The following is a 22873-nucleotide window of genomic DNA, read 5'->3' as shown; positions in this document are numbered from 1 at the left end:
TCATATGTAATTATTTTATTAGATTATTTAAGTAATAAATTACATCTCATTAAAATATTCCGCATACTGAAATTCCACATCATCCCGCTAACTTTTTAACGGTACTTTCATAAAATCTGTTAAAAAAAGATTGATAACTAAAAAACTCAAAAATACAATTAACACCATTTTATAAAACATATAAACGTTAAGCCAAAAATAAATTAAATCAAATGCTTCCCCGGTTGGTAAGAGGAAAAATAAAGTATTTAGAGCAAAATTATGGTTAAATAGTGATAGTTAATTTTATTTGTTTTCCTTCTTAAATTTCTTTCAGACCTAGACATACCTATAAAGCAACTTTGAAGAAATTTTAACCTCTCTGTATCCATTTTAAAAATTATTAAATTATGAATTATAAATCGATTGAATCACTGATAAAAGATTTATACTTACATTTTTAAAGTAAAACTTATATTAATATCGAATTCGGTCCCTCGACAATTCTTATTTCTTATCCGAAATAAGTTAGATAGGTTATAATTGTTCCTTTTAGTTATTTCCCATTTTTGCAAATAGCAGCCCCTGGTATAAGTCTTTAGACAAGAACACCTTGAGGTTATCCCTTATCATTGGGAGTAACATTCTTAACTTCACTCAAAAATATTAGAAAAGTAGCATTGTAAGTGTTTTAAATAAAAAGGTGTTTTGGTAGGCATTGGTCGAATTGGGGAGGCAAAGAGTAGTCTGTTTTAACAATCTAGTGGTCCAATTCTGGTGCTTTTGGCCTGTTATGTAAACAACAAAATGTGTGCTACAATCAGCTATTGGAAATGAAAATCGGTGCTTGCATTGCATTACATTACAGTTTCGCATTGGAGCTTATTGAGTGGTTATAAATTATGATTTTATATTCTCAAAATATCTGTATCAAATTAATTAAAGTCTTTTAGTAGTTTAAATTTTCTTTAGACGTTAAATTCTAACTTGGGTATCGTATGAAGTATATTTAAGCACATGTATACAAATTTTAAAAAAAAATTAATACATCAAACCTAGATTATCATGACAATAAGTATTGAAACATGTTAAATGCGTATAATATTAGATTTGAATTAACATTTAACATCTAAACTGATAAATTAGTGTAATAAATATGATATTTATACTTTTACAATTCAAATTAAAATTCTAAAGTTTTAAAATTAATTTAAAATCCGACCACAATTTAGCAAAATCAGTATAATTAATCTTTCTTTTTAGTGCTTGCCATGTCTAAAATTACGTTATACAACTTTGAGGCATAGCTCCAAACCTCCAACATGGGTCAAACCCTTTTCTCTTCATTACAACAAACTCTTCCTTCTGAGGTATGAGATTTAGGGTTGTGATGGAAAACAGGTATAATGATAAAAAATATATTATAGATTATATGGGGAAGTGGAAGTCTGATGGGCAACACGATGCGATTATAAGCACACCACATCTTCGTTTTTAGTTATTACCTAATTCTCTACAATTAATATCCTTTGAATGTTTTAATAATAATAAAAACCCTTTGAATAATTTAAGGGACCTAATTTCGGCATATTCCGCCCTGCAAACTCTCGTCAGATTCTGCCTCCCTCTCTGCTTCTTTCATTTCGTTTTAATAATAATATATAATGTGACCTCCCATTTATGGAATCACGATTATGGCCTTGTCTTGATGGAATAAAATTTTGCTATGTGTTAAATAAGTTTGTAAAACAGGGGGAACCTAACTCCAACATATATGCATAATACATGCAATAACATAAACATGTAAAAATACTTGACAGAAAATATAAGTCCCCACCTGAAGCTTTTTACAACCCATTTCCATGCATACCATGGTCCCCTGCTCTGTTCTTTTTACCACCCATTCATGGATGATTAATTTAAAAAATACACTTTCCAAAACCAGGAAAATAAAATCATAGCCGACTCATGTTCATCAATTACTTCACCCAAACTCAATGGTTTCTTTTTTCTCTTTTGAGATTTCAACAAATTAGGGTTGTGAAAAGCTGTACAGCTTGAGACAACTGTTATTATTATGATTATTATGAATAATTATAATTATTATTATAATAACAATGGAAACAATTTATTAATTTATTGGGGACCGTTAATAAAATGTTTCAGTATGTTTTTTAGTTGTCGTTTTGTCTTATTTTTTGTCTCTTGGGATTGCTCTTGTTTTAACGCAGAGTACAACATTTGTCTGAAGCCAATCAAGCCTTTTTAAAAAAAAAAAAAACCCAAGTTTTCTTCCTTTTCCCCTATAAATCTCCTATATCTTCTCTTTTTGTTCAATCTTACCTAAAACAGTTGATCAAAACAATATTGAAAGCTGAGCAAACATGGGTGGTTGTGCTACCAAGCCCAAGGTTTTGAAGGGTGACGAACCCGAGATCCCTGCTCCAGCACCGTCGAAAGAGGCGGTTCCCGAACCAAAGGAGGCTGCTCTTGTTGTTGCTGCTGATGGTGAAAAGAAGGTGGAAGCTAATGAGGTTGCTAAGGACAAAGATGTTATCGATGATGATGCCATTGATGATCAATCAAACAAGAGACGATCTCTTAGTAACTTGTTCCAAGAGGTATCAGTTTCTAATCCTATAACTGGTACTGCATAATGCATGTGTACTGTAAATTGAAGAAAGGGTTTAAATTGTATTCGTTTTAGATGTGAATGGAACTGTGTTTATTACTAAATTTGATGAATGGTGTTCTAGATCTTTTGCTTTAGTGGTTGATGTGATTTCCGTTAAAGCAGGGATGATGGAATCTTTCATTTGAATACGGTCATATATCTGTCTTTTCATTATGCTGGTTGTTGAAGAGCATCTTTTTCTTCACTTTTTTCTTTGAATTATAACTGGTTTTTCTACTGTTTGGTTGGCAAGAAAGTGAAAGCAAAGCAAAGATTCAAAAAGTAGATTGAATAATTCCTCATATGGTTGGTATTGTCTATCAAGCTACAAAGCATGAGATTATAACATATATGTAGATATATCAAAAGGAAATTTCCTCAATAGTACATAAACTGATGGTGATAAATATATTGTGGTTCTGATCCAAGATATATAATTTGATGGTGGGCACCATATAATGCATCAAACTAGTGGATTTAGGCGAACAAACTGGCCCTTTGAGTACTTTCCGTACCGGTTTGTTCTGTTCATTTGAATAATCTTCTGCAACTTAACTCATTGATGATGTTATAGGGTGCTTTATGATTTCAAACATTTTGGAATGTATGTGGAATACTTTTCTAGACATCCTTATCTGTAAAGCTTCATCAATCTGCATTCTTATGTTTGTTTGTTTTATCAATAATGTTGCACTGTGGACTCAACTTTCCCCAATGGTTCATTTATCCACTACAAAAGGCTCCTTGATACATATACCTATAGATCTACTCCAATGATATTTGTTTGATAGACTAAAGCAAGTGTGGGAGGTTTGTTTTATTAGCTTAACTGTTATCCTTTTACAGAAAGAAAAGGGGACAGCTGAGAGTGATACCACACCATCAGAGCCAATGAAAAACGATACACCGGAGTCAGCGCTCCAAGAATCTTCGGAAATAGCTAAACAAGAGTCGTTGGAGCCCGTGTCTATTCCTTCCGGGAACATAGAATCAGCTCAAGCAGTGCCCAAGGCAGTAGCAGCAGCAGCAGCAGTTGTGAATGTGCCGGAGACACAAAGCAAAGAAACGTCAGCCGGCGAAAAGAAAGGCGAGATGCTAGTAGCAAACTGAAGTATGAGCAGTAATGTTGAATTAGGTGTGTGATATAATTGGAAGAAATGAAAAATCCTACTACTAGGAGGGAAAGCTGCTGTATATGTTTGTCGTAGAACCAAGTAATTCACTTGGTTTATGGACATCTTTTGGGTGAACTTTGTATTTTGTTGTTCTTGAAACATTTATTATCGTTCCTAAGAAATTGTTTTTGGATATCATTATCCTACTTGTTCATATGGGATCCTTAGATTGAAAATATGTTCAATGATTCAGTTCATGCAGCAGAACCCTGTTTTAAGAGTTTTGATGTTTGGCTTCCACAAGTTGGCTTGTAATTGTTTGTAAGAGAATGTGGGTGTTCATTTCTTTGTAGAATTTTTCTTTGCCATTGCTTTTTCTGGTTACTGGAAAATAAGAAATTATGTGCTGTTATTTTACAAAGAATGAGTTTGGAGGGTACCGAGGAAGTGCCAAGCTGTTGGATTTGTCCCTTTCTTCTTCTTACAATTATTCCAAAGCTGAGAAAAAAAAATTGGTACCTTACCCTATGAAAATCTAACAGTTTTGTAATTTACATGCAAAAGAATCGACTAAATTTAATAATTTATATATTTTTTATAATTTAACTAATTTTCAATTTTCACAAAATATGAAAACTATTTTTTATGAAATTAAAGAAAAAGATTAAATTATTAATTTCTGTAAAAAGCTTCAACATGATGGAAAAACCTGTTTAATAGGTCAAAGTATATAAATTTTATGTGTTTAACAGTGCATTTGGATAATAAACTAAAAATAAAATTGGAATTAAAGCATTTTAAAATGTAAAGTCTTTTTAATTAGGATTAAGTTGAAATAAGAAAATAAATAAAACTCAAATCTCAGTTTTCATTAAATAAGTAAATTAAATAAAAGAATCTTTCATCCCCAAATCTCTCATTCAAACATTCCTGCTTATTTATTAATAAATGAGATATCACATTTAATCTATATTTGATTTAGTGTCCATATATAAATTCATATTTAATTGTGTCCTCATATAAAATCGTGTCCTCGTAAAGATTTATATGCTCAACCAATTAAAGAATGGAAAATATAAAATTTTAAAACATAACTAAATAAATATTTATATGCTCAACCAATCAAAGAATGGAAAAATATAAATTTTAAAACATAACTAAATAAAATTAAAGTGTAAACCCTAAATCAAGCAACAATCTTAGGTACAACCAAACTAAATCATAATCCAATTCCAATTATAATTAAACTTTTTCTAAAACTTCTATTTCTTATTGATTGATCTAACTCGATCACCGACATTACGATAAAGCTCGCCAGCTTGAGAAGGAAAGCTCAACATCGTAGGGGACGCAAATGGTGTCATTGGCGGCATTAACTGACCATAAAAGCAAACTGGGACTCCCCAAGAGTTACTCAACACTACATTGCCCACCATTGAAGTTGTTGGGTCATAACATGTTTGTGGTGTTAGTGAACTATAAGTTGTGCTGCTACTACACTCTCCATCCGCTTGAGTGAAGCCTAAAGTACCATTTGTGGACACCATTGCCATTGAGGTATCAATAGGATTCATATTGACAGACTGCCATTGAAGAGGCTCATTGGAGCTAAAAGGTTGACAAGAAGAACTCACAGTAAACATGGGTTGTTGCTGCTTTGTGATTTCCATGTCCGAGGCCCTTTGAAACAAGGAGAGTTGAGCTTGATTATAAAGATCAAGGCTTGGTTGGTTCAGCTGGTTTTCAGTTGAATCTTCGATTAAAGATTGATGCTTTCCCTTTATCATCTTAATCATCGTCCGTGCGGATTCTAAGTTGGAGTCCAACCTAGAGAGAAGGGCCGAAAGTTGATTAACCGAGAAGCTATTGATACGATCATCCCATACGGAAAACTTGGCTTCTGTATTAGCTTTCCGCAGTTTGCAAATCTCGTCATCGAGCTTCTTCCGACGTATTGCATAGAAATCAAGAACGTTAAAGCATTTCCTTTCGCGTACGTGCAATGGCTTCCCTTTGTATTTGTCGATGACATGCATCACTTTAGCATGGTCCGGGGGCCAAATCTCGAGCTTCGCAGGGGTTTCTTTCGATTTGGGTGCATAAAGAATTACACACGTTTCAACACCGCAAAGAATCGAGAATTCTTGGGCCTTTTTTATTAGTCCCTTTTTGCGCTTTTCGTATGTTAAAATACGCACTTTGTCTTTCATAATGAACTTCATGTTCAATTTTCCACGACCCATTTCTAAAATTCTCTGAAAACCAAAAAGAAATACAACATCAAATCATTAAAAAAAATATTTAGACAACTCTTATTTCTCTCCACATATAACAAAGAAAAATATTGAAATTAACCATTAAAAGCACAAAAGAAAAGAAGAAGAATAAAGGCAAATGGGTTATATGAGTAGCTATCAAACGATTTCTTAATTAGAAAAAGAAGCATAAGAAGTTTACCTCTCTTCAATGGTTTCTTGAGATTATATTTTGTTTAGAAAGAAACATCATGGAATTCTTTTAAGATTTTATAGACGAGAAATTAATTCTCTGATTATAATTATGAATATAAATTGAAGATTATGATTTTTGTTACTTACCATATCTAGAATAATTGTAGTGATTTCAAGTCTTAAATTTTCCGATTTTTAGACAATTAAAAGATTAAATTGTTAACATGGAAATTATCCATATTAAAAGTTGATTGGGATTTTGTACATTTTATGATAATTGTTTACCTTTTAAAAAGTATCCCATGTTATTGTCATTGTCCACGATGATTTTGTCATAATTACAAAGTAATACTATACATTGTTACATTAATATCTTCAATTTTAATAGTAAAATGAGAATTATAATTATAATATTTTTATACCTATGTTAATACATATAATAATAGTAACGTAATACTTATATATTTTAAAATATTATTAATATATTAATTATGTGAACCTACATTATCCATGTAATTAATACAAACAGTAATCATTAAATTAGGGAAATAAGTTATATTAATATGATTATAAAAAGAATTGTTTGTAGGCATCAATAAAATAGTGTCACGCCATCAAATTTTAAAGATAATAAAATATTACTATATACTCATCTATATCTAATATTTTTCTAACTTAATTTAACTTTAATTAAATTGCTTTAAATAATTAATTTTAAAATTATAAACAAATATCTTTTCTTCGTTTACAAATTTTAATCATTTTGTTCTTTTCCCATAAGTTAATATTTTTTTTATTTTTATGCAACTAACATTTTTAAAAAAATTAATAATTTTTGTGCAATTTTTTCCATGCCATTGACACATAATTTTAGTAATTATTTTACCCCCGAACTTTGAACTCGAACCTTGAACCTTAAACCCCGAACCTCAAGGTTCAGGGTTTGGGTTTGGGATTTAAGGTTTAGGGTTCGGGGTTCAAGGGTTTGAGTTTAAAGTTCAAGGGTTCGGAGTTATGAGTTATGAGTTTGGATTCAGTGTTTAAGGGTTCGGGATTCAAGTTTTAGGTTTTGGATTCAGGGTAAAAATTACCAAAAATTATTTGTCAATGACATGAAATTAAAGAATTGGAAAGGGACAACGAATTTTGTGGTGAGAATGATCCAAAAATAATTTATCTATAGATGTATGTATATTAATAATTTCATGTCTTTAAAATTTGATGATGTGATAAGATTTTATTAGTGCCTAAAAACCTTAAATTTTAGGATCATCCTAATATAAATTATTCTTAGCAAAAATATCTACAAAGGGTTCATGTTAAAAATTAGCAAATTTAGCCATGAGAAATGACAAAATCAAATGGAAGAGAAGAGGTCGAAAATGAGGCATTTTCATACCCCTCTTCTCCTCCCCTTCATCTGACAATAACTGTTAACTCGATGCATTCTTCGTCTACACCACTTTGACAAACAATTTTCATTCAACACTTGTTAAATACACCAAAAAATTGACAACTGAAATTACCATTTTGCTTTCTATCCTTTTTTCTAAATTTTATTTATTTATATCAGCATTTTAATTATTTATTTTCATTAATGATCTCATTTTGTTTTCATTGTTTTATATTTAATTATTTGATTAATATAACAAATAATTCATACAATAATTAGTTAATTAATTTAAATATTTAAATAGATATAATAACATTTTTATACATATTTTATTTGGTAACATGTTCCATCCTCATTTTACTTTCATAAAATATCCAAAGTGATACTTAAACTATAAATATGTGATTTATTATGGGTACTTGTGTTAACATGGTTAGTGAGTTATTAAATCAATTAATAAAAATTTGACACGTAATTTATTTTTTTAAATCGTCAAATCCACATGTATAATATAACTATGTGAAAATTAAATAAAAATTAAATTAATTTAAAACAAATAATTCAACATATGATTAATAAAAAATGCTAAACGTGAGATACAAACCTTACATTTGGAAGACAAAAATCCTCGAAATACGATTTTCTTTTTATTATTTTTCAATTTTTTATTTTATTAACACTATTTAAAGGATTTATTTTCTTTAATTATCTGGTTTTGCTTTTTATTATTTCACTTTAATTCTTATGTTTAAAAGAATAGAAGAAATTTACATCAATATCATATTAGGCACTAGTTTATATAGCCATGCGCATGTTTATTTAATAAAGCATGTTTATTTAAATTTTCAATAATTTATATTATTTTAAATTGATAAATTAAGAAAAGCTACATGTAATTATTTTAAATAGAATAGTTATTTGGAATCAATAATGACATTGTAAAAGTAGGAGAGTAAAATTATGTCAAGATTAAAGTATAGGAGCTTAATCCAAAGGAAATTATGCAAATAATGACTAAATCAATTAAATTAAAAATATTGAGAGATGTAAAATGAAATTAACACATCTATTATTTTTCTTTCAGCATATAAAAGTTAAATATACAAATATGAAGTCTTTTTGTTATGGTTATCATAAATCCCTAAACCTATACATTTTAAAAGGAAAATTGAAGTAGTTTGCAAATATTTATAGTCCCTTCCTAACTCATAAATAATAAGATAATGCGCTTTAATGCATTCGTATGATGCCCATACCAATTCTGAATTTATTAAAATTTTAATTTATATTCTAACAATATAATGAAGTTGAAATATATTTGGTAGGTTGTAATCTTAATTTTATATTCTTTAGTTGCATGTGTGAGGTGTAATTATGGTAATAATTATATAGTTTCCGTTTAAGTACCCTTTTATAAAGAAATAATACAATCAAAATTGCAATATCCACTACTATTATCAAAATACAACTTTAAAGATATTATATTTAGTCAAAATGCTTCTATTGTATGCCAAAATATAATGGATTTTAAAATTAATTATTGTATCATTAGTTGTTACATGATGAGTTTCCATTTCTAATTGCAAATTTTTATATAATGAATATTTTATTTTAAAGGTTTTAATAGTAAATCTTTTATTTTTATATAATGGATGAAATTATAATATTAAGTTGTATTTTTAAAGGTTTAAATGATGAATATTTTGTTTTAACAATATATTATAAAATGTTTCCTTAAATAATAACTCTACAACTTCTATAGTTTCTATTTAAGATTTTAATTAATAGAAATTTTAATTTAATTTCGATTTTTTTAATTTTCGTAATCAATTTTTATATCAAATATATTATTTTTATAACAAAATTATATAATGATATTATGGTAAATTTATGAAATTATAAAAAGATATGTTTATGTGATAATTAATGCACGGTTAAGTTGTTGGATACTATTATGGTGATTTTGGATCATTAAATTCATTGATTCTAAATCATAAAATTATTTTTAATATTATAAATAATTATACATGTTATATGTTTATAGTGGCAAATGGTAAATTCTTAGATGCCCCACATAAAAATATTACTAATGCATATATATGATTATTTTTTCACTTATAAAATATTAAAATATAATTATTTCATAATTGACCCTAATTTTGAAGAAAATTTACATGAAGCGTTTACAATTTTTTTAAAAGTTAAAAGTTGGTTTTATTGAAAATATATATTTGCAATTATTGAAATTATTTATTATTAATTTTTAATGTAAATAAGTTTAGATAATTTGTAAGTAATTTATTTGTTAATTTTCATAAAATTTTGATGGTAAGGTTTAGACAAATAATGCATTAATATTCCTAATAAATTGACCGTATTCAAAAAGAAAAACGGTTTATTTCTCTAATTTACAATTGTGCATTGCGGTTAGAATGGATGTCATAACCGATCCGAATATCATAGAATGCGTCCCTCTAGAATTTTTGGCCATTCAGAGTATATAGGATGCGAAGTTGTCATTGATAGTGTACACGACGGTGGAGATGCACGAACTGGATCAAGCGATGCAACAATTTCGGCAGAGGCAAAAAATTTCGTTGTCATCGCGAGACATGGAAGCACTGCACAAGCTAGATTTGCAGGGGAAGACCAATGAAAATTGGTGAGATTACCACTAAGAGTACATCGCCATTTGGGATCGTAGGATGAAATTTTTACCCATCCGCAAATTATTTTTCTCATCAGACACAACGGCTTGTTTGGAGTACATGCCTTGGTTCAAAGTCGCTGGCAAGTCACATTTGTTGTCGATGGAGGTAAGGAGTAGGCAATTTCACTAGAAGAGGTCACGACAATTGGCTCAACAACGTAGGTTCGGAGGAGGTGCTGCGATGGGTTCATCCCCGGCTCCAACCTAACAAACGCCTCCTGTGTCTACACCACATCTTGGTCAATTCACTCTACTTATTTGTAACCCCGTTGTTTTTTTTCACAAGCACCACACTATGCACCACCACAGCATCCTGCATCTACACTCGCCACATGTACGTTTTTCGAGGTACCTCCGCCCCCAACATTCTACTCCTCTATGTCAATGTCGATGCTGACACATGTACCTACACTGATAGTGACATCGATGTCGTCATCAATGCCAATACCGAAGCTCATATCAATGCCGACGTATCTGGGTTTTGCGACGACATATGGTTATTTGTCGATAGTGTCACAAACACCCATCGCGTCATTGTTTTATCAAAGTGGGTCATCGACGCAACAGCTTTTCGTGGAATAAAGGACACATGATGGGAGGCTAAGACGGCACTGCACTCAAGCATAGAGGAAGGTGACAAAGAAAAAGATGAAGCCGATGGTAGAGATGAAGATGAAAACGACAGTGTAGATGATGAGTAGAAGGGTGGAGGTGAAAACGAAGAAGATAAGGACAATGACCACGATTAAAAATATGAGCTGACACCACTAGTTGTATGCAAAAATTCTGTGCGTACCATTCAGCCACCGCCCTGTGGCACACATTCAGCCTAACGACACCGATAATGTATTTTTCATTTACTTATTGTGATGTAAATATAAATGACACCAATAACAAAAGAATAATTTTTTTTATAAATTTTTATTGCAACTCATATTTTTCTTTGTTAAATTCTAATATAAATTATGCATAATTTTCCATATTTAATATTTGATATAAAATATGCAACTTTGGATAGGTACCTTTATCGAACTAGTAATTAATAAAGGTATAGGGACTAAATTGTAAAAATGGTAAAAGTTTAATCGTCAGAGAAATTGTAATTGGTACTTGAAGTAGAAGGTGGCAAATACAATTGAAATTAAAAAAAATTTTGTGTACACAAAAAAAGGAAAAAAGCATTGTCCTCAATTTTATATCGTAAAAAAAAAAAAGAATGCTAGCGACGTTGAGGCCTCAATGTATCTCTCAATACAAAACATGTTGTCTTTGTATGCCCTGGGTTTCTACAGTACCTGCGTAACTTCTATTGATTGTCTCTCTCTCTCGAACATCCATATTGGTGTGTATCCGAGTGAAAGTTGGATGACCTTTCGGGGTGCGACGCAAGTTCATGTTCGAGGCTAACTCGAACGAGGCGTTGGACACTATTGGCCACATACTCTAATGTAGGACAGGTGAGAATTCAGATCTCCATAAATTGTGCATGTGTTCCAGTCTGTATACATCGTTAATATAATACGTGTATTCAATTCGTACATTCACACATGAGAAAATACATTGCGCATAAGAATCAAAGTGCCTGGAATCTCCCATAATCACAAGTCCCTTTTAGTAGGTCAACACAATATGATGCCTTTCACATGTCTTGGTCGAGCCTAGCGTCTTCCATGACCTGAAATCTCAAGTTTCAACGTGAATGACACACTACATAAACTGTGTTCGCTCTTCCTACATTTCATCTAATTTCTTTCATGACATACTCGCACCAAATGTGACCATCCGTTATTTGCCCTGCATATGACGCTGCCCACTTTGAAAATAAGGCAGCAAGGTGAAAGTATGTCTTTTAGTACGGAATTGATGCATTCGACTAAGTTCGTTGTCATGTGCCCGTACCGTAGACCCATGTCATACGTTTGTATTAACTATTTGAAGGCTATGTTGGCGAGGTAGTCCACACCGACGCTATTGATGGCATACAAGTTATTCAATATCTCATGAAAATGATGTTGGATGAGCTCGTACCTTGGCAAGAAAAGTATACCAATGAATACAAATAATATACGATGATATATGGTTTAGCATGATTACAGATAAAGTGGAAACTATGTGCCCATGTCAATGCATTGATCTTGCTCACTTTTCAAAATCCATTTTAAGTGTAGTTGAAGCCAACATGCCTTATACAGTACCTATGGTAGGTGCAATCCCAAAGGCTACCATGCCACTAAATAGCAGACAGGATTCTAGTTCCTTATCGAATATGACACATATGTCGGGCTGCGAGCAAACACAATGGCGCAATCAAGGAAGAAATCCTAATCATATACGTTTTTGGAAGGAGTTATTGCAAACGCCATCGGTATAATCCTCCAATTACCATATTGGGCAACGACCATCAACAACAAATGCTAATACCTCCCTTATAGGCAAGTGTCATCAATTTGCACCAAATGCTTGCAATACTGGTAAGCTTCCTTGTATTGATCGAAGGTTCAAAGAAATCGATGGAATACTTTTTTTCCCAAGAATCAAATGATCGCCAAAGTACGCTAGGTGCGTTTCCAGATCGATTATGGAACTTGGTACGTACCGATCCAGTACCTGACACCATTTTCATAAATCGTTGTACAAACTGTCCCAGCTGTGATGCAGCTTATCCATAGCCTTTTGTTTTGTGACCCATGCCTTGTAGTACGATGACGTGTAATCATATTGGCTACGGATATTGGCAATCAACACCAGGACGAGAATTCTAAGACTCCCTTTCACCATAGGTAGAATAATGTCAAATATCATGTCGGAGTCTAGCCTCGAATGATACTAACTTACACCTAAAAATTACAAGTTAAAGTTACATTATTGGAAAAAAGCGAAAAATCCGATCAGTTCACATTATGTTAGAAAATCAGATGATCACATTGCGCACCTGCTACAACATAAATATGTAAATCGAAATATTTCTTTATCGTCCACAAGCTCGTATTATTCTGAAAAGATGTCATGATTTTTCATTTGCGCCTCCTGTCGTGCATTGTACACTTTTCCTCGAATTTTTTTGAATGACATTTTGTGACGTGATAGTTCACGTTGTTCTTAAAGCAATACTTCCTCAGTGCAGCAAGAAAAACAAATTTTTTGGGGTATTCCATGCTAACTTCTAGTACCTAGACATCTGATGAGAAGCTTGTATAGCTAGGTGTTTTGTGCAGTAGATGTCAGAACTCTAAACCACCCTCAGCGGAGAGGTCAATGTTGATCATGCGGGGCGGAGCTTTATATGCCCTAAATTACAAATCTGGATCCGGAGCATTGTCTAAACCATTATCGTCAGAATCGCAAGGTTTTACCTCAGTTGGAACTTGCTTTGGTTCAGAAAAAAAGTTCTATTTCTAAACCATCTGAACTAGATTGGCGAATTGGATCGAGGTCTGACTCTAATCTGTCAACTGTATTCACTACCCCTTTTTCTTCGGCTGCATCTTCTTCCTCAGCCGCGCCTTCATTGTCATCTTCCACCATAGGGTTTGATGTATCCTCGCCAGACCCAATCGTAGGGAGTAAGTCATCAGTTCTTTTATACTCAGTATGCCTAAAAAAATTTACACCAGATTACGAACTAATGTAGGTTGATGCCCCTCAATAAAAGTGCTTTCGCCCTAGGGAAATGACCCACCGAAGTTGAAATCGAACGCATTGACTGAATGTCATGCCCTAGTGTCGAGGTTCAGGTTATGCTTATATCCCGACCAACAGTGACCGCCAAAGTTTAAATCGGTGCCAAAAATCAAATAATGCCTACTCATTGATATTCGAGGACATCATAATAGAAGTTTTGTAACAAACCAATGAACTCACCGTACAACTGTGTCGTAGGACTTTATGCTTTAGCTTTGGTTCCTGCATTACCTGCAACAGTGGTTGAAGATGGACTAGCTCTATCAGCCTCGACAAACTTGACATATAACTCCATTACAACATTTTCACTAAGCAATGCAATGATATGATCGCCTCCAGCTCAAGCTGACCTTTTACATCTAATAGCTCGTACTTAAAGGAGTCCATCGATGGCATATATCTACATTGAAAGCTCAAAATTCTTCTCCTGCTCAAACCCTCAACTTTTTTCATGATTTTATTTTGTAGCTCACGTAATTGAATAGTACGATTGAAAGGCAATTCTACGAACTGGACTCCTGCAAATATGACTTTGACTTTCGTATTATAGATTTGACTATCGTAATAAATGATAGATTTCACTCGTCGACTCATTTCAATTTAAAAAATAAAATTAGATATTTAGAACAAAAAAAAGTCTTCAAATGGTTATCCAAAGAAATGCAACCAACACTTGTAGAGAAACTTTTCAATGTTTGATATGAATTTGTTGCGTGTCTAAGTTCTGAATATTTCGGTACTTTAATAGAAAAACAAAACAAGTAGAGAGAGTGTGCGTGCTTCAAAATGCTTTTTATAAGATGCACTTTTGTCGAATAATAATAATGAAACGCTCTTCGATGCTCAAATAAGCGTTTCACAAATCAAATAATTTCATTAGGCACGTACTTCAAAGGATATTCAGTGCTTCAAATCTTACCCGGATTCTTGGGGTCAGGGAACTTTTGGCAAACCTTTAGTGGAAATGGAAAGAAAGCTCGTTCAGCTGGGCACGCTTTCCTACCATGTTAGCAAGAAAGCTCTCTCAGCTGAACAAGTTTTCTTTCTATTTCCACTAAAGTCTACCAAAAAAGTACACTGATCCTAAGAATCCGAGGTAAGATTTGAAGCACGTTTTAAAGATATTCGATGAAAACATTGGTCCTGCAACATATTATCGACCACGGGGATTTTTTCCTTTGAAATCTCACCCTTCCCTCGTGCCATTAAAAGGGGGCTCTCCCTCCACACTCCATCATCCCTAAACTCATAACCTCTCCTGACCTCTATCCCTCCACTTTACAAAATTTCTCTCTCTTGGTTTTCTTTCTCGCTTCAGTGTTAAAAATTTTCGGTTTGAGGTATTCTTGAGTCATCAGTGATGTGATATCGCTCGAAGATTAACACATGTCACATATCCTGTAGAGATGAGACCATTAACTAGGAAACTTATCTTGTGAAGGTTGGGTTCCAGGGTGATTTTGCTTTATACAATCACGAGTGAAAATCTGAGTAAAGGTCTTGATCAATGGCCATTATGAGGTCATTGATTGGAGTATAAAGAGAGAGCTAGTTGACGGTCGTTGCACGAGCTCAAACTTTTCAGATACCCAAAGATGTTGCCTTATAAATACCATTAAGAGGTTGAGGACATAATCATAGGGAAAAACAATAGGGCTTCCCGCTATAATTGACGTAATTTTTTTCTTTATTTCTACGCAGATGGTATCTTTAAACTTCATTCTTATCCGAAGGTTGACACCGCCGTGGAGGCAGGAGGACTCTTAAGCGAGCAACGACTGTGACGTTAGAGTAAAAGTGATGCTCCTTTCGGGGCAACAACGGTTGTTGTTATTAAACAACCCCTTAATAACTACAACCATTGTCGCGCCAACCCAAGTTTGACCTTTATTTTGGCAAAACATCAGCTCTCCGCTTGAGAGCCCTCTTGTTTCCACCTCGGTGCCAGCCTTCGGATAAGAATGACAGGTTAAAGATACCGGCTGCTTGAAAATAAAGAAAAAAATTACATTTGTTACACCAAAAATCCCTTTATTTTCCTTTATAATTATGGCTCAATATTATGTATGGTATATATAAGGCATCATTTATGGGTATAAAAAAAGCTTGAACTTGTGACCGCATAACGATCGTTAACTGGCCCCCGATTATACTTGAACCCGGGATCACATCATGACTGCCTACTGGGACCTCCACTTAGACTTCGACCCGTGACCATATCAAACACTGTCACCCCGAAACCTGACTTCCACAAGATGGGTTTTTGAGATAATAGTCCCGATATGACGTATGAAATGTATGTGTTCTAAGTCGCGTTATCGCATCCCCGGCCCCTCAAATCTACCTTTAAACTTTCATGGTTTCACTCCTAAAACCCTAAACCCTCATTCCTAAAAAAACCCAACCCTAACAAAATTTTTAAAAAAAGATTGAGGAGAGAGAATGTGAAAACACATCTGGATGCAATTTCTTGCCAACTGTGCAGAAAGTGTGCCCAATTAAACGCGCTTTTACACACTTTCTCTAAAATTAACTTATTTCTCTAATTTTCAAAAAAAAAAAAACCTAAAAGGCCAATTAATAAAATTTGGCACGACTAATTTAGTCTAGCTACTTACTACTTTCAGTAACTATTATATTGATAAAATATAATTACTATTTTCCATAACAATTTTTTAAAGGTTTAATTTTTTTTAACTATAATCAATAATTACACTTATAGTAACAAATGGTAAATTTAACAACGAGTCACTACAAACAGAAAATTGATGTTTAGGTCATTGATCTATCCCATTTTTTAATATTGTGGACATCACTAGTTTGCTTAACAACTTTGATTCTTAAAACTTAAGGCTAATTTAGATTCTGTTGTAATTACGGTGAAGTAGAATTTCAAATATTTTGAAGAAAAAAATTCTCCAAATGGAGATCTAATTTTTTTATTTATAACAGCAAGTAAATCATTTAGTTTCTTTATTTATCTAATTTTATTTTTATTATTTTACTTTAATTTTGTTGGTCAATTATTTGTTTAAATAATATCTATACAATAATTAATTAATTTAAATAGATACATAATAATATGTTAAGATATATAATATTATCACATTAATATTTTTAATTATAATTTTCATTCTCGTTTTGCTATTGAAATTATAAAATTATTTGTTACCAAAAGTCTTATCCTGTATGAATGTGAAAACTACAAATTTAAAACATAAATGTGTGTTTAAAATAACATATAATAAATAATAAAACGTATGGTTTGAAACTAATTAATAATATATATAATTGATAGAGATAATAAAATTAAAATATTTAAAATATTAAAATAAAATTTTAGTTAAGTGGTAAATTAAAGATTTTATTAATGTAATAGGCATAGGTTCAAACATTTTTTTATGTATACTTTGTTAATATTTTCATTTGAAAAGACTAAAATATCCTCAAATAGTATTACTCATTTTAATTATGAAGGATCATTTTATAATTTTCTAATCGAATTGGTACACACATGACACTATCTTAAATAAGAATTTTATTAATAGTATAAAGATTAATTTGATTTCTTTTAACCCAATCATTATAGGTTGAAGCCCTAAGTTTCGACTTGGGATTCATATCATGTTTCTAATTGTACAGATAGTTTGAAGAACTTATTTGCTATGGTCATTGAATTTAGGTGTAATTAGAAGAACCAAGAAAAGTGAATCCATTCATCTCAATAATGTCGTATGAGAATACAAATTCTTTTTCTCTTTCGGGTGGACGATAAAATAAGTTTAGTTTTTCATTTGCGTCAACATCATATAAATTTAAACACAATAAGTAAATCGAAAGATGATTCCTATTAAAAATATAACAATTTATAGTATTATTAATATATGATAATATGATAGTGTATGAACTTAAACATTATCAATACATCAAATACAAACTTTAACTTAAATTAACACTAGCGAATATATGTACAACAAATTCATGCTAAAAATTGCTCAAATTTAACCTTGACAATCACAACATCAAAAACAAAAAAAAACGTAGGGTTTCCCTACTAATATCAGCAATAAGGATGGAGTTTTTAGGGTGCCACAACTGGTAGCTCAGTGCATTCTTTGTCCACAGCAGCTGATGAACAATTTTGATTCAGCAGTTTCTGCTCTTTGGTTTTGCCCCACAGCACACTGTATAGCCCACAAATCAACAAAACCCCCCCTACCACACTGGACAAACCATAACAAAACTTGAGGTTAGACAATATGGAAATCCCAAGGTTAAGATGGTTTTTTAAACTTAATAACCAAATGTAAATCAATAACCCACCTTCCTAAACTGATAAACTGGCATAAGAAAAATGCAGAACACAACATTGTGAAGATGAGATTCAATGGTGTTGACATGGCCAAGAGCACTGGTCCCTTCTTTTCAATAACCCATGCTTGTAGGTAATATGTCACGCCTGTCACCACAATTCCCTGCCAATAATAATATTACCATCAATACACGTAATACGCACATTTTTACGTGTAATAATATGAAAAAGAGTAGGGGTACGTATTAGATATTTACACAGTAAGCTACAGAAACGAGTCGAACGTTCCAGCCGAGTCGCCATTCATAAGGATCTCTTACCAAAGCAATAGCGATAGCAAATGACTGAATTGTGCTTAAGAAGCACTGAAGAGCTGTAAAGAGAAGCTTCGAAGGGTAGGTCTTCAAAACCGGACCCTGGTAAATATTTCAAACCAAATTAGCTTGTTTATTTTCAATTCTGGTAATGTAAAAGTAAAGATTTTTATTGTAGGGCACAATCTGAACCTGCAGGACGAGCCATAAGCCCCAAAGGATGTTGGAAAGCAACATGAGGAAAGAACCTTTAATCCAAGTGAGACCAGAGGAAGTTGGGGTAGTAGCAAGTGTTTGGTCATGGTGGTGCTGAAAGAGGTGATGGAGGCAAAAAAGTTTAAAATGGGGACCCTTGAAAAAGGCAAGGGTGAGTGCACCAGCCAAGCAACTTAATATGCCCATAAGTTTTGCTATCCCTGCACTTGTCTTTAGTCTCAACGTTTCCACCCTGTCATGCAATAAATATTGTACTTGAATAAAATATTAAAATTGCATGTAGAAAAAAAAGAAGAGGAAGATTATACATGTTAGGGTTCAAACTGCAAACGTAAAACACATCACTTCAATGATTGTGTAAATAAACTAGACTAAACCTTAAGTTTGAAGACACCCAGTTTTTGACATTATGTTATAGCAACTATGATCTTCATTATAGCCATATGTTATTTAACACAACAAATAAATGGTGAAATAATGGACAGTTCAGGTTCTGCCATAAGCAAAATTGTATTTGCATGGAGACCATAAATTCAGTTGTTTGATTCTATTCAAAATCTGATACTCATAATTCTCAAGAAAATATCAACGAAAAAGACCAATATATATTATATAAGGCTTTTATGTGAAGAGAGTTAAAATGAAGGAGCAAGTATATATCTATATATATGAGCACGTGTTGGAAAATGTTTCTGAATTTAATACATAGTGGCTTTTTCCTTTGACGGCTACAACACCAGGGGACCCAATGTTCCTATTTTCGATTTTGATTGAAAGCCATTCATTAACTGGCCCCCAAAACCCAAACAAATTGCATCTAAGGACATTTTTTTGAATATTTTTTGCAGATACCAGCTTGATACAGAAAAAGAAAAAGGCGAAAACTGTCGAATATCAGTTTTAAATTTTTATTTTTTATGTTGGGAAATTAATTTTACCTCAACACGACGAAAATACAAAATATGCCACTATAAGCAAAAATTTAAAACTAAAGAAAAAGAACTTACCAATGATTTGCTTGTTTGCTTGCGTCAAAGTATTTATAGGAACAATGTTCATTTTTAAGTCATTAATATTTTATTTTTGTAATTTTTAAGTGTTGGTCTCTAGATTTGAATAGAACGTAATGTGCATTATCGCTACATTCAACATTTGTTATTGTCATTAATATTTTATGATACCACAATAATAATAAATAAAATATTTTACAAACCCTAATAATAAATACACCGCTTTATGATTTTTAATTTGACAACAGAACTATTGCATTATTTTTAATATTTTTACTTAGGGTGGTATTATGTGATTAAAGATAAACAAATCTATCATTGTTTACCATGTTGCATTTTCCCTTTCAATAATATTTTTATTTTATGATAAAATTGGTGTCAGACTTAAACATAAATCTTATATTAAATTCCTATGATTAAAGGGATTTCTTTTTCAGGGCCATAAAAAGGATAGAAAATCAAGCGACTAGCACTACTAATAAAATATTCTCCAACCTTTGCATTCCTTCATGGGAGTAATAAAAAGGGAGATTTGCCCCTAAAACATATTCTCACTTTTCCTTTTAATTATTATCAACTTAAGCCTATCACAGTCCCACCGATTAAATTTGTAAAACACTACCATTTCCTGATAATTTGCAACAACATCCTTCCCCGTGAAGCAACCTTGTAGTAATTTTTAATGAATCAGATTCAATGGGTAAATTATATTTTTTTTTTCTATTTTTAGATGGCTCGCATATATATTTCATAATGTCCTTTCTAATTTTGTTTAGTTTTAACATAATTATTTTAAAAAGAAACACATTTATTACCATTCGATACCCATGATCTTTAAATACCATCAACCAAGGAAGCTACACCTACACACATGGATGAATTAGAAAACTGAGTTGAACGCCAATGGAAGAATTTTATGAAAGAAATAAAAACTGGGTTTAACTCAAACCATACATTCATATGTGTAGTTTCCAAGGCGAATAGTACAAGGCTTTTGGCATCAATATTTCATCCAAATTTACCAAGGTGATAAAAATGGAAGGGAAAGCATTATAAAAGAGAGAATCAAATAGTTGAGAAATCCAATTTTCAATGCTTATACTTTAATTTTTTTTCAATAAATTCTAGAAAAATTTCAATGTTTTTGTATTTTGTTTTCAAAATTCTAATTATCTATTTTTAAGTAAGTTAAATTTAAATTAATTTTGAGAGAATATAAGATATAAATGAATGTATAATAATATTTTTTATAGTGTTCGAAAATGAATGAAGTGGCACATTTTTATTGATACCTAAAAATTAAAATTATAGGTTATTGATAGAATTTATCTTTGGGGTCTAATGAACCAGTCACATTTTGTTCTTACTCTTCTGCAAATTTGGCAGCAAAGATCTGAAACTTTCTAGCATCTAAAAGCCTTGAAACATATTTCCATGTCTCATGCTAACATCGTTTCCTTTAAAAAGTTGCAACTAGCCAATGCCTCTTTTACTAAAAGACCTTCTACTCAATGGGTGTTTCATGTTAATTAAATAATGAAAGTACTAATCTCTAAGAAGACATTGTGAAGTAGCTAATTTACAAAGTCTAAAATTTAAACATAAAATACAACTCCAAGATGAATTTCATGACTAAAAATGTTCATGTCACATTAAGTCAGAAACCCAACCTAAATGAGAAGAAAAAAATAGATATATACATATAAAATTGGAAAGATATTAAGAAGTAGGGATAATTTACCCAAGTAACACAGCCAAGAAAAAGGTGATGACAGGCAGACAATTTGTTGTAGCAGCAGCTAAAGTTGCAGAGGTATAAACTAGGGCTATACCGTTGATATCCAAGCTTAAAGTTATCCTGAAATCCAAAATTTCTCAACAGTTTATATGATTTCTTCCACTGTAATGGCTGCGCAATCTTAATTCACCAAGTGTTTCTAAATGTTTGACTTACCCGAATAAAGACAGCAAAAATATCTTGCTGAACGTCACGAATGATAGTGGAGGCGCTGTTTTCCTTTAGATTCCAAAGCAAACAAAATTTAATAACATGATTCTATTTATATTGTCTTCAAGTTTGGCATAAAAACCAGGGCAGAAGCTTAAAATTACCATTCAAGAAACAAGGCAAGAGGGATCAAGACAACGGTAGCAGCGGCCTGCCTGTAGAAAACGAAGACGAAATTGTTCATGCCACCATCGAAAGCTGCCTTGGAGACCAAGAACATGCCCGCATATATAGATTGAATGAGAATAATAGCAAGATAGGGCTTTTTGTTATCCATTCTTTGTTTTTTTTTTTTTGGGGGGTAGAAAGATGTATTGCAGTTTGAAAGTGCAACACTGGAGGAGGGAGGATTTATATAATGGTAAGTTGGAGTGAGGAGATGGGACAATGGAGGGATTGGCCATTGAAAATAACTTGCTTTTTCTTTTCTATTGGGACGTGTGTGGTGAAGATGAAAGGGCCCCTTTTTTGAGGCCAAAGGGACCCCTTTATTATTAATGAAAAATTGATATTAGGATTGGCTTCTTTGACACTTGACATGTCATCAATAGGGTTCCAACCTTTTCTTTTTCTTTTTTATTCAAATTTAATCTGTTCAATTATTTTAAGATTAGATGGCACTTAAACATGATTTGATCCAATTTAATACTTAAATTTTATATTTTTTCTTAATTTGGTATTTAAATTTTTTTCTCAATTTAGTACTTGAACTTGGCACTTTTTCTTAATTTGGTACCTAAACTTTTTTAAGTTTAATTGTACCTTATAAATTTGTCAAATGTTATACAAAATACTCTCAAACACTAGTGCTGTTAGTTTTTTTTTATGATCAACATGTGACAAGTGACATGGAATTTAATGGTAGAAATGATTATATTTATTTGGAGTTTCTTATGTTTCACTAAACAAGATGCTCAAATTTTACTTTTAATAGGGGCTAAGATTATTTTGATTATTAGTGGAAGGAATGATTCAAGAGGGTTTGCATGCATAAAGCATAGTCCGGTTTTT

At 32.0% G+C, this 22873-nt stretch overlaps 3 protein-coding genes across 3 annotated transcripts; 1 reads left to right on the top strand and 2 right to left on the bottom strand.

The window, feature by feature from the left end:
- Window positions 1-2237: 2237 nt before the first annotated feature.
- LOC105787899 (uncharacterized) lies at window positions 2238-4123 on the top strand. Its single transcript, XM_012614500.2, has 2 exons — window positions 2238-2600; window positions 3500-4123. Exons 1-2 carry the CDS (start codon window positions 2364-2366, stop codon window positions 3761-3763), a joined length of 501 nt encoding a protein of 166 aa, XP_012469954.1. The 5' UTR covers window positions 2238-2363; the 3' UTR covers window positions 3764-4123.
- A 907-nt stretch (window positions 4124-5030) lies between these two features.
- Window positions 5031-6011, bottom strand: LOC105789796 (agamous-like MADS-box protein AGL82). Its single transcript, XM_012617147.2, has one exon. The coding sequence runs from the start codon at window positions 6009-6011 to the stop codon at window positions 5031-5033; it is 981 nt and encodes a 326-aa protein (XP_012472601.1).
- An 11835-nt stretch (window positions 6012-17846) lies between these two features.
- On the bottom strand, window positions 17847-22152 carry LOC105787898 (WAT1-related protein At5g64700). The gene is made up of 7 exons (XM_012614499.2): window positions 21967-22152; window positions 21809-21871; window positions 21596-21712; window positions 18821-19076; window positions 18572-18730; window positions 18326-18477; window positions 17847-18225 (listed from the first exon to the last, which is right to left on the bottom strand). Exons 1-7 carry the CDS (start codon window positions 22137-22139, stop codon window positions 18084-18086), a joined length of 1062 nt encoding a protein of 353 aa, XP_012469953.1. The 5' UTR covers window positions 22140-22152; the 3' UTR covers window positions 17847-18083.
- Window positions 22153-22873: the final 721 nt, after the last annotated feature.

The sequence above is a fragment of the Gossypium raimondii genome, chromosome 2 (genome assembly GCF_025698545.1).
Source record: "Gossypium raimondii isolate GPD5lz chromosome 2, ASM2569854v1, whole genome shotgun sequence".
NCBI classification, from domain to species: domain Eukaryota; kingdom Viridiplantae; phylum Streptophyta; class Magnoliopsida; order Malvales; family Malvaceae; genus Gossypium; species Gossypium raimondii.
This window is presented reverse-complemented; position numbering and strand designations above follow the sequence as displayed.